General features: G+C 32.5%; 1 protein-coding gene and 1 long non-coding RNA gene across 3 annotated transcripts in view; both read right to left on the minus strand.

Annotated features, from left to right (window-relative positions):
* LOC143045914 (uncharacterized) overlaps positions 1-5,798 on the minus strand; it is a 53,997-nt gene extending 48,199 nt beyond the window's left edge. For both annotated transcript variants that reach the window (XM_076218755.1, XM_076218754.1), the window contains exon 1: positions 5,512-5,798. In XM_076218755.1, the coding sequence (XP_076074870.1) occupies positions 5,512-5,622 (111 nt within the window). In that variant the 5' untranslated portion in view covers positions 5,623-5,798. The remainder of the gene's footprint in view (positions 1-5,511) is intronic.
* A 7,048-nt stretch (positions 5,799-12,846) lies between these two features.
* On the minus strand, positions 12,847-15,439 carry LOC143045915 (uncharacterized). Its single transcript, XR_012969042.1, has 3 exons — positions 15,152-15,439; positions 13,830-14,033; positions 12,847-13,171 (listed from the first exon to the last, which is right to left on the minus strand). It is a non-coding gene; the product is annotated as an uncharacterized LOC143045915 (long non-coding RNA).
* Positions 15,440-15,513: the final 74 nt, after the last annotated feature.

Here is a 15,513-nt window from a genome sequence, read left to right on the forward strand (position 1 = left end):
TATGTATATTGAAAGACAAAACACTGGTGGTCTTACCCTTCTTTTGTAACTTAAAAAATGACATGTACTGAACATATGTAAATTAAAAGACAAAACAATAGTGGGTCTATCCTTTTTTTGTATCTAAATTCTTTTAAAGTATATACATGCCCTGTTTAACACAAGTTTCACCTGTAATAATATATCACATTTCAAACATTGGTAACCTTGTTAAGTAGTGTTAAGATAATAACCCATATGTTTAAAACTTAACTTGAGATTTCTCCCTGACATAAGAATTGATCCTAATGTTATCTCCATGTACCTACTGACTTTGTAAACAAATATATGCTAATTTAATCAGTACTATAATATTTAAAATTATTTGAAGTTTTCAAATTGATGCTTACATGTACAATTGCATAATGCCATTAGACATAAATTTCATGAAATATATGTTTTAAACAACAATTTAATCAGTTTGATCAGATAAACATGTGCATACACCATGCTGTTTTCTCCCCTAAAAACTGTACCTGGTAATCTTTTATTTTGATAATGGAATGCAAAAAAAAGTTAATGCTTTGGTGCACTGCAATGAATGTCTAGTGCATGTACACTTAGAAAATGAATCACTCTCATAATAGTTTATCAAATAGTAATAATCTCAGACAATGCTCCCATGTTTTGAGCAAAAAAATGGAGGGACTATTATGAGTGTTTTTTTTTCTTCTCTTCTAACCCTATTATTTTGAAAATGGTGAGTATACAATATTCTCATCAAAGATACCAGGATTGAAATATTGTATGTATGCCACACATGCCTTTGTCCGCAAAAGACTTATCAGTGACGCTCAAAACAAAATTAAAAAAAAAAGCCAAATACAGTATGAAGATCTATGAAGTTGAAGAGCATGGAGGACCAAAATTTTATAAAATTTATACAATGTAAATATACTACATAATAAGCCATACCCCACAAAATGTACTACTGCTATGGGGTGTTTAATGCCCTTGACGTAACCCATTCAGGTCAGTAGCAAACGATTTAGATGATAAGTAGAATTATTTCATGTTTATTGAAACCCAAATGATATTTCAGATATACAGAAATAAATATCAGGTGAAGTTATATTACAAGTACTTTTACATGTTTAAACAGTTTAGTACATATATTTGCATATTGTATGCAACTAATCATTAAATAATAATGTCCCTTTTAGGGTGACTTTGATATAATAAATGTAAAGTAGACTGGTTTAATTTAACCGTTATATATATTTACTTTGCTTAGAATCTCTGATCTGTTGTTATGGTAGTTAGTTGTATATAAATGGCTCATTAGTAATAAAATGAACTATATTTTGTACTTCAAACAGAATGAGATTTATTAAGATTGCTAATGAGACAACTATCCAAAAGAGTCAAAATGGTGTGGATGAAAGCAACATTTTGTACTATTGGTACTCCATTTCATTGAATCATCAGTTAATGATTTAAGTTTATACAATGTACATGTAAAAATTTGAAGGAAAAGGAATTTAATGAATACTAATAAAAATAAAATAATAAATTACCCCCACTAAAAGAAAATGAGGCAGAAGTGGGAAAATATTGAAACATTGCAAAATGTTTTCTTTCCGTTTGACAAAAATAGAAAATGTGGAAAAGTCAGATGGACCAAACTTCTTTACCAAACTTTCTACATGAAATCCATAAACATTTTGTAAATATTTTGGTTACATTTCATAGTTACTAGTCATATCAATAATTAATACATTGTAGATGAAGTGAAGTACATGTGTGACATTCTAAAGGTCTCATTGTCTTAAAATCATCAGTGAAAATACAGGAGTCTTAATATTTTCTCTAGTATAACCTTTTTTTCAAAAGTTACAGGACCATAATATTTGTTTCATGTTGTTTTGTTGTCACATGTACAATATATAATTGTTCTGTACCAATGTGACCAACATAACCACAAAAGAAGTAGGTTTTAAAGAAAATTTCTCACAATAAAATCTACCTATGACAAGTGTGTCCTGATGAGGTAGAAATTTGTCATTTATAATATGACAGAAGGGCCATGGTCAGAAATAAATGTACCATTATATAATGCTCTATAATAACATTGTATAAACCTCATGTTCACTCAATTAAATGTTATAAAACGAGGTAATTTAAGGTGCTTGTATTTAATATTATTTACGGGTGACTGGTTTCAAATGTAAATCGTTAAACCTGTCATGAAGATTTTTTATTTGGGTCATTGATGATACTTTAAAATAATATGTGTACTTGTGAAAATGTGGAAGATGATTATCCAAATGACTAGCCATGTCCATATCAATCACAACACATTCATACCAGACCCTAGGGCAGTGGTCGTAGTTAGTCACCTATGCTCAAAAGCATATTATTACTTAAACATTTTTGTGGGAGAAAAGATGAATAATTACAAGGACATTGATGATATTTATTAATGAAAATATGAAAAACATTTTTGGAATCTTAAGGAGTTTATTCACTTTCACTTTATACACCTACATGGTTTAACTTTAAAGTAAATAATTACATTGCCACTGATACATACAATCAATAAAATGATATTTACTACCTTTTTGATAAAGGCAGATGTGCACATTTCACATGTTTCATAGCCAACGATCATTAAATTATAATAAATGTACAGAAATAAAGTTAATTGATACTATAAAACCTGCAAATTTTTAACCGATTTCAAATTAAGGAGTAAACAGCTATAGAGTCTATTTTATTTATAAAATTACAATCATGTTCATGTACTTGTAGATATATTCTATTTGACAATTTGCATAATTAAACAAAATGTGTACTGGTTATCTGTTGATTTGTTTATTTTGTAGTTCTAATTTGTTTACAGAAGTGGTAGTGTATGTTCCTGATCAGCCCTAACAGCTGATATTGTAATTATTCCCTTCACATACATGTATGATTCATGTGATGCAAAGAACAGCTTTGGCTAGAATCTAAACCTTAACCAATCTATCCAAACTTGGTTTCATAAAAAATGGCTGTAAATGAGTCAAAGATGTAAATGTGAGACAACAACCCAACAATACAGAACCCAAAAGAAATATGTATTTATTTATGGACATATTTATAATTATTTTGATATATTTTTATAAAGAAAACATCAGTTTTGAAAGATTACCAGCTGGACAACACATGTATAAATTTAACATTGAATACAGGCAACAGTCCATTATTCCTAGGGCAAATGCAATTTAACATGTTTAAATATATTTCCTAAATGGTGCATCACAGTCATGACAGTGAGTTATTGAAATCTCACTACAGTACCTTCTGTATGGTTAGTGTGGAGAGCTAATGAAAATATGTAAAATTAGCTAAATGTATGAATTTAGAACATGAGAACGTGGAGAACTAATGAAAATATGTAAAATTAGCTAAATGTATGAATTTAGAACATGAAATAAAATACAATACATTTTTTTTAAATGGCATTTCATTTACATTGATGATTCAAAATGTACCTTAAAAAGCTTAATCTAAGTTTTGAGAGAGAGAAAAGCTTCCTACATGTACACGGATACATGCCTGCCAACTTTTCAAAAAGCTCATGGGGGTTTTACGTGCAAGTTGGCTCTTACAGTCCTAAATTATCTTCAAGGGGGCCTTCAAATGCCTCTTAATGTTGTTCTTTGGCTTCTGCATACTGTTTATAGCCTATAGCCATTGTAAAATTAACTGTTTTGTTTAAAAATTTGTGCAAAATTGCTCTTTCAAAATTTACATTTGGGAGCTCTCATGGGGGAAATCCCCTGCAAATAGTGACAGTTGGCAGGTATGATGGAAATTGCCCTTCATTAATTATATAAAACATTGGTTCTTCTATTCTATTTTTTTTTAATATTATCAGGCTTCAGAGCAAATGTACATGTAATGCAATTCCGTTATACATTTTGTAATTGATTTTTCCAAGGGACATAACTAGTTAAAAATATTTGGTCACTTCTTTCCTTAAGTGTCAAAGACATTGCTGATATAAAGCTATGATATAAGTTTCATAAAATTCTGGCAAGAATCAATTTACACATGAGAGCAAAAACAATGCAATTTTCCTTATAATCAAAATTTCCAAGGGACATAAATCTTTTTAAAATATTTTTTTTTCAAATTTATATGAGACATGGATAATATAAATTATCATGTATTCATAAACTTATATAAAAAATCATGCAAGAATTGAACACAAGACTGTCAAGAGTGCAAACAATGCAATTTTCCAAGGGCATACAATAAAATTTTAACTCTTTCAAAAAATAATTGATTGGCACTGATTTTCAAATTTGTGTGAAACTTGGATAAAACTTTCATAAAAATCTTGCAAGAATTGTACATGAGATAGAGAGTGCTTACAATGCAATATTCAATATAAATCAACATTCCTAAGGGGCATAACTCTTTGCAATATAATTGATAGGCATTGATTTTTAAACTACATTTTGTATTCCAAAACATTAAATGATGTAAACATAAGTTTCATAACATTCCGACAAGAATTGTACACAAAAAGCGCTAGCAAGACATTCAAACAATACATGAACTGTAACACAACTCCAAAAAGTTTTCAACACAAACTTATTAAAAGTTACACTGTATGAACGTATAAGGTGTGAACATGTAAGGTGAGAACTGTTTGTGAAGGAGGCATGTGCTTGGTGTGCCTTGTGTGTGGTTCAACGTGTTAAAGTTATATCAAGTTAAGTGAAGTGTTTGTAACCCATAAAACTTCTTTTGGCTTAATAATTATAAAGCAGATCTGTTTGGAAATAAGTGAATTTCATATAAAGGTTCCCAACAAAATGTTTTAACAGCAAAGATTCGCCTTTAAATACGGGTCTTTTAATTAACCTTCATGAACAAATAACGGCAAAAATTCTTGCCAAATGACGTTAATATCAGTTATTTTTCAGCATGACGATAAAATGGACACTTTCTTGTAGACGATAAAAAAATCTAATGATTTTGACAAATAAAATTAAGAAAAGAAATGGGGAATGTGTCAAAGCGACAACAACCCGACCATAAAGCTGACAACAGCCGAAGGCCACCAATGGGTCTTCAATGTAGCGAGAATTCCCGCACCCGTAGGTGTCCTTCAGCTGGCCCCTAAAAATATGTATACTAGTACAGTGATAATGGACGTCATACTAAACTCTGAATTATAACATGTTTAGTCATTTTCAATAACAGCAGCAATAACTATTTTAGACCGCTGACGATTGCGGATCAGGATAATTCGAAAAATCACGGTAAATTCATAAATTAATTGACACAAACTATAGCTGAAATAACCAGTTGACGAGATTTCGCACCCTCTTAAATCCCTTCTTTTATTAATGAAACCAAGGATTAGTATAGTAATACAAATTTTACTATACAAATCCTTGATGAAACGAGGGTCACATTTGTGCAGATTTTAAAGTATTTATATAGCTTTGAGGTGGGAATATGCAGTCATCATACCTTATTATTTTGAAGAGCCTCTGCAGAATGATGTTCCTTTGCTCCAAAACAGCTCTGACATTTAAGTTTGTTGAATATATTTGGTTCAAACTTTCTGCATTTAAGAGCCATTACACTTTGTTTACATTACTTTCCCAGTACTTTCAAACTTATATCTAATCGTACAAATTCACTTTAAATTAGTCATTGTTATAATTTGTCCGCCTGTTTTTTATACATTGTAAACAGACCAAGAAAAGAACAAGGCAACATATTCACGAAATATTATTATCAACAGGTCTTCTGAAACAGGTGTGGAACTGTCAACACGGCGTAGTGATATATAAGGTAACCGGAACTGAAAGGTTACACTATTGATAACCTGGAACAAGGATTTGTATAGTATAGGTCACTATTGCTAACCTGGAACAAGGATTTGTATTGACTATAGTATCCTTGTCTGGATCTCGAAGCCTGGATCTTTAATTTTGAAATTATAATGAGGCAGTGGCTATTTTGATAGAATTTTGCTATTTTTCCGGTCCGGCTTTATCTGTTTTAATAAATTTTAAAAGAATAGAAAAAATATTGAAACATTAACTTTGATAAAATATAATTAAAAAAATCGCTAACTGAACAAATAGCTAGGTCTTATTTAGGCCTAAGACAAAAATTCAGTATACAAAACATGCATATTGAAATTGATATGCTTTACCAGAAACATAAATATTGGTAGGCCTGTATTTAGATCTGGGAACAGTGTATCTAATAATATATATGTTCCTGTTTAGATATACTAGTCCCAGTCTTTACAAGTTAATAGGAAGTCTCATTTTTTTTTTGTCTTTTTGATAACATTTTTATATTAAAAAATACTTATCAAAGGTACCAGGATTATAATTTTATACGCCAGACGCGCGTTTCATCTACATAAGACTCATCAGTGACGCTCATATCAAAGGATATTTGTATATTGAACACAGTCTACTATAGAATCTTCTCTGTTCAAGACTTTGCCAAAAAAAGTTTTGTTAACATGTTGCCAGTGGTCGGGTATACAGTTGCTTGTGATAAAGCGTGCTGCTCTTCTTTGCATATTTTTCAAGACCTAGATTTTTTTCTTTGGCTTGTAAGTTTAGATACGATAGCTGCATATTCAATTAAAGGTTTCACTGGTGTTGTGACGGCTGCATGGTCTTTTAAATAACGGTCTTGATACAGTCTAAAGAGTTATCATCAGAATTAGCGCCTGCTCTAGCACACATCTTTCAATTCTCAATTAATGTTGGACAAGTTCCATAAGACTGGCGCATGCATGGCACATGTGGTGCCCCTCTTCAAGAAAGGAGACAAGAGTACTGCGGCAAATTACCGTCCCGTGTCTCTAACAGCAATTTGCTCCACAGTGATGGAGCACGTACATACTCCACTCAAAGATAATGGAACCTCTAGAAAAACACTCCATTTTAACACCAGCCCAACATGGATTCCGCACAAAACGCTCATGTGAGACTCAGCTGATTGCCACTATTCATGAACTGGCAAATGGACTATCAGATGGCCAACAAATCGACGCAATACTATTAGACTTTGCCAAAGCCTTTGATAAGGTGCCACACAAGCGACTTCTCCATAAGCTCCAATAATATAGAGTCAGTGACTATACTCTCAAATGGGTGGAGAGCTTCCTGAACAGTAGGAAACAACATGTTCTAGTGGAGGGAACAATGTCAGACGAAGCAGAGGTAGTTTCTGGTGTACCACAAGGTACAGTAATTGGACCCCTGCTCTTTCTTGTCTTCATCAATGACCTCCCTGAATCGGTTAACTCTAACGTGAAATTGTTTGCTGATGACTGCCTGTTATATCGTCCTATTCGATCCACTAGCGATTCCACCAAGCTACAAGACGACCTTGATAAATTAGAAAAATGGGAAAATGATTGGCAAATGGCGTTCCACCCGCAAAAATGTACCACCATCCATATAAGCAAGAAACGCAAACCCACCATATGCGATTACCATCTGCATGGCCATACCCTTGAAAGCGTCCCAGGGGGGAAATACCTTGGCTTATACATAAGCAAGGACTTGTCTTGGCGTGAGCACATTAACCAGATCACAGTCAAAGCTTCCAGATCTGTTGGGTTCCTGCGAAGGAACCTCAGGAGTTGTCCTCAGGAGTTGTCCTCAGGAAGTAAAAAGCCAAGCCTACACAACTTTAGTAAGACCCGTCCTCGAGTACGCCAGCGCTGTCTGTGATCCCTACCAGCAACAACAAATCCAACATCTGGAAAACGTACAACGCCAGGCTGCTAGATTCGTAATGGGGGACTTTTTTCTCGAGGGAACCAGGTTGTGTGACTAAAATGACTCAGCAACTAGGTTGGGAACCACTGGAACATAGGAGAGCCAGGAGCAGAGTCATCATGTTCTACAAGATAATAAACCATATTGTAGAAGTTCCTGTTCACCATCTGCTCAACTATCATGATACCAGAACCCGTGGTTCCGTGTCAAATAACATGACAGATAAGGACCAGACTGGACTGCTTTAAATATTCATTCATCCCAGCCACCATCATATCCTGGAACAACATACCACCAGATATTCGAGCTTCCCCGTCTGTGGAACACTTTCGACACGCCATCCAAGATGCCAGCGTGTCGACACGCCATCCAAGATGTCAGCGTGTCGACACTACTCCACATCTAAATTACAGCACCGTTTTTAACTGTACAAACAGATCTCATTTTAACTGTACATACTTGAAGGTTTTTAGCTGTTCGATCACGCTGGAGTATATACACTCAAATATGAGTCCACTCCTTGACGGGAAGATAGATAGATAGATAGATAGTCTTACATAAATAAGGCCGTTAGTTTTCTCGCTTGAATTGTTTTTTTATTGTTATCATAAGTTCGAAGCCTTTTATAGCTGACTATAAATATATATATTTCTGTTAATTTCTGTGTTATGTTGGTCTCTTGTGGAGAGTTGTCTCATTGGCAATCATACCACATCTTCTTTTTTTATATTTGATTTTTCTTCCAATAAAAATCAAGTGTTCTGTTTCAGTTTGGTAGCTATGCTGTCGATGTTTTAATCCCGCTTACTTGTCATAATATAGGAAAATATTTAAAAGTCTCTTTAAGGGTAATTAATCACGCAATGATCAAGATCAAAATTGATTTTTTTTTCAACATTTATAAAAGCGGAATACAGAAATAGTCAGTTTTGTAATAAGTAAACAAAAAAGATTATTTGAAACATAGCCTTATGCGACCTTTGATCTAACCTTTGGTCTAACCTTTGAACCTTTATGGGACTGATGAATAATAATTTTGATTATGCATGTGCTCAGCCTCCTAGTGGAGTTTTTGAGGTTCATCATAACCTTTTGGCTAAAATGGCCGTATTTACACCCCAAATTTTACTCTGAGTACAGACTAACCTATACACCTGCAACAGTTTTAAGGGATGGCAGGAACTAGATATATAAATTTTAAATGCATTTTCTGTTTCAGAAAATTATAAACTTTTCTAGATTTTGCTTTCCATTTTTTTTCGTTCCTGCAGAAGGTGCAAAAATTAACTAAGTAGTGAAAACGATTGAGAAGCTCCCCTCATATAATCAATGTTGTGAGTAGTATTGATTTAAATGGACAATAGATGGACAATAGACACCTGTAAACAATGGGTGATTTAACAGGTTTAAACTGTGTAACTGAGTGGACCGTATCAAATGAAACTCGGGTGTTTGTTTATTTTGCTATCTTCTGCAGACTGGAAAAAAATGAACATCAAAATCCAGGTAAGTTTTTAATTTCTGAAACATAGACTTCATATAACTTTTATATATCTAGTTCCTGCCATGCCTTAAAACTTTCCTGGATGTACCAGTTTGTCTGTACTCATAGTAATTTTGGAGGTGTAAACACGGCCATATTTTTCAATTCCTTATGATGAACCTTAATTGGTCGTTTTTATAGTGATTATTTGATTACCAGACCAAATATTTTCTGATTATTTGAAAATCCATATTTTTGATAAATTTGATTATATTGTTAAAAAAAATAATTAGTGATGATAATATATTGGCGAAAAAAGTCAAGTTGAGATTATGTGATTACTTGAACACACCGTGTGGGGCATGTCAAGGGCCGGTCAAATGATTGAACAAATATGAAAAGACAGATGAACAAGTGAAACTATTCTATTTGATGTTGAACTGTCTGTTTATATTAATATTACAAATCTCATTATTTATAGTTTGAGTGTATCGATAAATACATACAGAGATTCCTTTTTATGCTTTTTTGGGGGAAAGCAGTAGGACAACCGGATGTGCCTTTTTGGCCAAAATGTGATTCGGCGGCGCTCAGTAGTCCTACGCCGAATATTGGACTTTTTTGCGTCGGCCGACGTCAGCTGAAAAATGGCGCGCTTTTGTAAAAACATTTCATTCGTTTACAGCAAAGTACCGGCGGTAAATGCTGTTGATTGTAAGCACATTTATAAGAGAAAAATATATGAGTTTACTTATTATTTACATGTTTGAACAAAAAAATAAAAGAAAATCTTATTTTTTCACATCTGAACATAGAATTTCGGATTTCGATATTCTGCACTGTAGAATTAAATAGCGATATTAAAAAGGGGTACAAAAAAAAGCCTATCCTTCAATTACCTTAAATTTTTTACATCGTAATTTCGCTAGTTTTTCAAATCGAAATCCGTAAAGAAAAGGGGTGTCCAAAGTAGGGCAAAAAATTGTACCCATTTTAAAGTAGGGGTCTAAGTTTTTTGAAGGTTTTTCCTTGCATGGCCGGTAGAATTAGCAATTGGAAAAGATTCTGTTTTTAAAGTAAATATTCATTCAACGATCAAGAATAGCTGAATCCTTATATATGTAACCCCTATAAAAAATCAATATGTGTCAATAAATTGTAAAATTATAGATTTTTTTTCGAAAATGAAGAAGACGCCATTTTCGCCTATTTCTCTATTACGTCTATTGGTCTGCTATAATTATTAGATGATTCTAAAAAATCTCCGCCTCGATTTTTTTTATACTTTCATTTTATAATCTTTGGTACATAATGCAGATGTTATGAAAAAATTAGGCACTTCTATCGAGTAGAAATGGAGAACGGTCATCTTTATTTTGTATGTCCCCACTATGGGGGCGTGGTCATCCTTTCACCTTGATTCTGAAGTACACGATAGCTATTCATCTCTCGAAATTAATTATCAAATAAATATCATTGAAACAAAATGAATATATTTTAAGACATCAATAAATTTTAAGTGCTACTGATTTGTTTAACAGAATATGCCGGAATCGACCCCATCCGATGTTGTGTCAATACATAGTTCAACGTTGTCAATTTCCGGCGCCGAAAATGTCAACGTAAAATGTCATTAAAAGTTGGAATCTTTTCTTCTTTGTGTCAATTTGGTTTATCTTAATGTCAAGAAAGTCATGCAATATGTTGAATCCATATCAACGTTATACCAAAACAGGCCTTACTTGGTAAACTAACAGTTTGAGGCCTACATCATCACCATGAGATTGACTTGTTGACATCGTACTTGTAGTTGATCAAGATTCATTTCGTGCATGTTGTTACCAGGTTACCGGTCGCTGAGTTTTTAAAATGAACAACTTTTCTGTTTGGTCATATTGATTTCTTTCATAATTATCCTTTCGTTCGTTAATACATTTATCGTTATGTGTTTTGTTTTGTTTCCTTTTTTTGGTCAAAAAGGGGGTCGGGGTGGGGTGCTCTTTTAATTTTATCAAAGACATGCGTGATTTTTAGGGCCGGCTTATGGTTCTCAATTTCTGGTTTGCAGTTAAGGTTCAATATCTACTTGACTTTACTTATTTCAAATCTGCAGTTTCTTAGATCAATGATTATTTATAATTACTATATTAGTACTACAAATATATAGTAATATATCTTGCATAGGGGGAGGGGGTGACCATTTGCTTTTCTAGGTATGACTAGGTGGTGGGAATTCAAAGAGAATCCTGGTGTGTTTGTTTTAGTGCTAATATAAAAAAGAAGATGTGGTATGAGACAACTATCCACAAAAGACCAAAATGACACAAACATTAACAACTATAGGTCACCGTACGGCCTTCAACAATGAGTCTTTCAAACAATTGCTTGTCTGTCCTAGGTGCTTTACCTTTATATCCATTCAAAGGTACCTGTTCATTTTTTTTTTGTTATTTTGTTTACTGTAAATTATTTGAATGAAGTATGTAAAAGTTTGTTGCCAACTTTTTTAATAAACCGCATAAACCATAACATTGGGGATCTATAGGATTTTTTTCTAGATTGACTATTTATTAATTTGCATCCATTGCATCATATGATTTTATTTCTAAATATATTTCACTATTGCATACAGACACAGAATATATTCCTTTTCAGGTCGTCTTGTGTCATGTTATTTAGGGGTCTTTTGTATATGTAGCTTACTATACGTTATTGGTTCTGCTAAAATAAATGTTGAAGGCTGATCATAAAATATTTCCATACACCAAATATAGTTGACCAATTGCATATAGTATTAGAAAAAAGACCAAAACTAAAAAACTTAACTTTGACCACTGAACCATGAAAATGAGGTCAAGGTTAGATGACACCTGCCAGCTAGATATGTTCACCTTACAATCATTCCATACACCAAATACAGTAGACCTATTGCATACAGAATAAGAGAAAAACAGACCAAAACTCAAAAACTTAACTATAACCACTGAACCAAGAAAATGAGGTCAGGTCAGATGACACCTGCCAGTTGTACATGTACACCTTACAGTTCTTCCATACACCAAATATCCTAGACCTATCTCTTATAGTATTTGAGATATGGACTTGACCACCAAAACTTAATCTTGTTCACTGATCCATGAAATGAGGTCGAGGTCAATTGAAAACTGCCTGACGGGCATGAGGACCCCGAAGATATGACATACCAAATATAGTTATCCTATAACTTATAATGAGAGAATATTTAATATTACAAAAAATCTTAACCTTTTTTTCAAGAAGTCACTGAACCATGAAAATGAGGTCTAGGACATTGGACATGTGACTGACGGAAACTTCTTAACATTAGGCATCTATATACCAAGGATGAAGCATCCAGGTCCTAAACCTTCTAAAATATAGAGCTTTTAAGTAATTATCTAACATCGCCGCCTTAGCAGCCGGATCACTGTCCCTTTGTCTAGCTTTCTGCAACAAAATTCGCAGGCTCAACAAAAATGAGGAATCTTATAAATTATACAACCGTGATATTCCTTTGAAATTTTTTTTTCATGAAAACAACTGAGACAATAATCTGAATTTTTTACTAAATATGGTGACATTTCACTGTCACTTATGCACATTTTAATGTTGATGAGTCTTGCATATTTCAAAATCCTCTTTTTACTACACATTGAGCCCATAGTCAGCTTAAGACTGAGTTAAGTTTCATTTATTCAAATCCTGCACAAGTTCAACAAAAATGTCTGCTAATAACTCTTGAACCACCTCGGTTACCATTCTGTACATGAATATATCTCTCATAACAAATTTCATATAAATTTTGCTGATTCCAGGTATCAAAATTTTCATCCTCCAGTAAAATTATTTTTCTGACAGGATGTGTTGTGTACTGAAAATCAAAAAAAATATTTTGTTATTATTAAATTAAGTTTGTTGATTCAATTGAAAAGTAATGATGAATGATAATTAAATTATATTATATTTCATTGTTATTGGCATCTTTGACCAAAATATGGTCTGCTTAAGTCATTCTCTTATCTGAAGAAAATGGTCAATTTTATTAAACCACTTCATTCTCATGGATATGATGCACATCAAGTAAGAGTTAATTCCCTTATATTGTTTTTTTATCTTTATAAATTAATTTTAAATTACAGTACCCTTCATTCTTGAAATTTGGTTTTACATCCAAATGAAACTATATTGAAATTATACAGCATAGATAATAGTATAAAATCTTTAAACTATTAAAAGTATACCATTTGGCCTTCAAGTCTGTGTATGATTTGACCTATAAATGTGCATTTCATAAATAAATAAAAACTATAAATTTTAACTTCCATTCCCAATTTATTCCATTGGCAATTTTCTTGTCTGACTGTTAAATGTAAGATATTTTCAGTCTATTTCCTTATCAAAATAGTTTTAATACATAATCATGAAAATGTCTTATCATGTTTTTGTTTCATATTTGAGGGATTGAAATCATAGCGCATTGTAAATAACCCACTGTTGTAACCCTGAACAGACACATTTGGATTACTTACCCTTAATATATTCTAGTCATATTATTTTGTATTAACAAAATAATTTTGCTTTAGACATTACTGGTTGTTGACTCTCTATTTGATTACTGTTTTCCTGCTGTATGTATATCAATCATACATGTGCATGTACTGCAATTGTTTTTGTTGATATATAAAAGTCCTCTGTTTTGAATTTTTGATTCATAGTAAACATCTTTCTCCATCCTGTATATATAAAGCAAATGTACATACAATTACTAAATAAGCTGAATATATACTAAATTATTCAAAGCAAAATTAAACTTTGCATTGTTATTATCAACACATGAATACAAATTTGCCAAATAAATTACCAAGAAAAAAACATATTTTCTTGCTCCAATGAAGACCCATTGGTGGCCGTCGACTGTTGTCTGCTCTTTGTTTGGGTTGCTGGTTCTTTGACATATTATCCATTTCCATTCTCAATTTTATATATTTATTATGTATTAGAAATTGTTATGCCTCTAGCATTTCTGCTCAAAACATAAAAGTTACAGGCAAATAAAACATACATGTATTATAATAGTGTACATAAATATCTAACATGTCAATTGTACAATGCAAACTGAAATTTTATACATTTTGGGGGCACTCACAACCTAGTTTTAATTTAAATTCATGAACCATCACTGTCATAACACCATTAATTGGATAATATTATGATATTAATGAAGTTGGGGTACATTTTTTTAAAGTAATTACTACAATGTATTGTCAATGGATTATCATTTCTAATTAGTTTGTATATATATATATATGACTATAGCCTATAGGATTAATATAAATTGATGGATATAAAGAAATTGTACAGGCATATTAAATTTGTAACATATCCTGCCATTCCTGGTCATGGGGATACATGTTAATGCATGTGTAAGCTCCCTAATGGGTGGGTGATTCAGTGGTTAATTTCAATGAGTAAATTTCTTTTAAAATATGAGATATAAATTTAGAGGATGGCTATCTTTTTTTTTTTTTTTTTTTTGTATATGTGAAAGAGAAATCTGTGACTGTGATCGCTTTCCCTTTGTATTTTTTGTCTATGAAAGATTTAATTTTTATGAATATAACATGTTGGTGTATATGAAATCAGGGACACAAAAATGTTTTTTCAAATGAAATATTATACCAGGTATAAAATAGCCAACAGTGAAAGTAGGTGTCTTTAATACATTCCAATGATTTAGTACATGGACTTTTAAGTTGAACCCGAGACGTTCAGCAGAATTCGTGTAGCCTCAGTGGCCTATAATTTGGGGCCTTGAAATTACCCCCCCCCCCCTTTTTTTTAGAGAACTTACAATCGGCATGAAACGTGATCATACGTGCTTTCGAATTTTATTCATTTTGGTCCGTATTTGCAGTTAGAGGTTTACAATGTTCTATTATCTGAACAAGAAGTGAGTGCGTGAATATTTTCCATGGAGATCGTGAAGAACACCTTGACCAGTTTGAAAACGGATGTTGACAACTTGTGTGGGTGTAATATTTCCGGAAACAAGTGCGGATACCTAAGACCGAAATCCGAATATAATACACCAGTAAATAGTTGATTAAATACTAGTATATGTCAGAAAAGGAAATGATTTCAATTTTCATCTTTGATATAATTTTACACTTTATTTTTACCGTTTAAATCATTTCTTTGGATCCGACTTATTTG

The sequence above is a fragment of the Mytilus galloprovincialis genome, chromosome 9 (assembly GCF_965363235.1).
Source record: "Mytilus galloprovincialis chromosome 9, xbMytGall1.hap1.1, whole genome shotgun sequence".
Taxonomy (NCBI): Eukaryota; Metazoa; Mollusca; class Bivalvia; order Mytilida; family Mytilidae; genus Mytilus; species Mytilus galloprovincialis.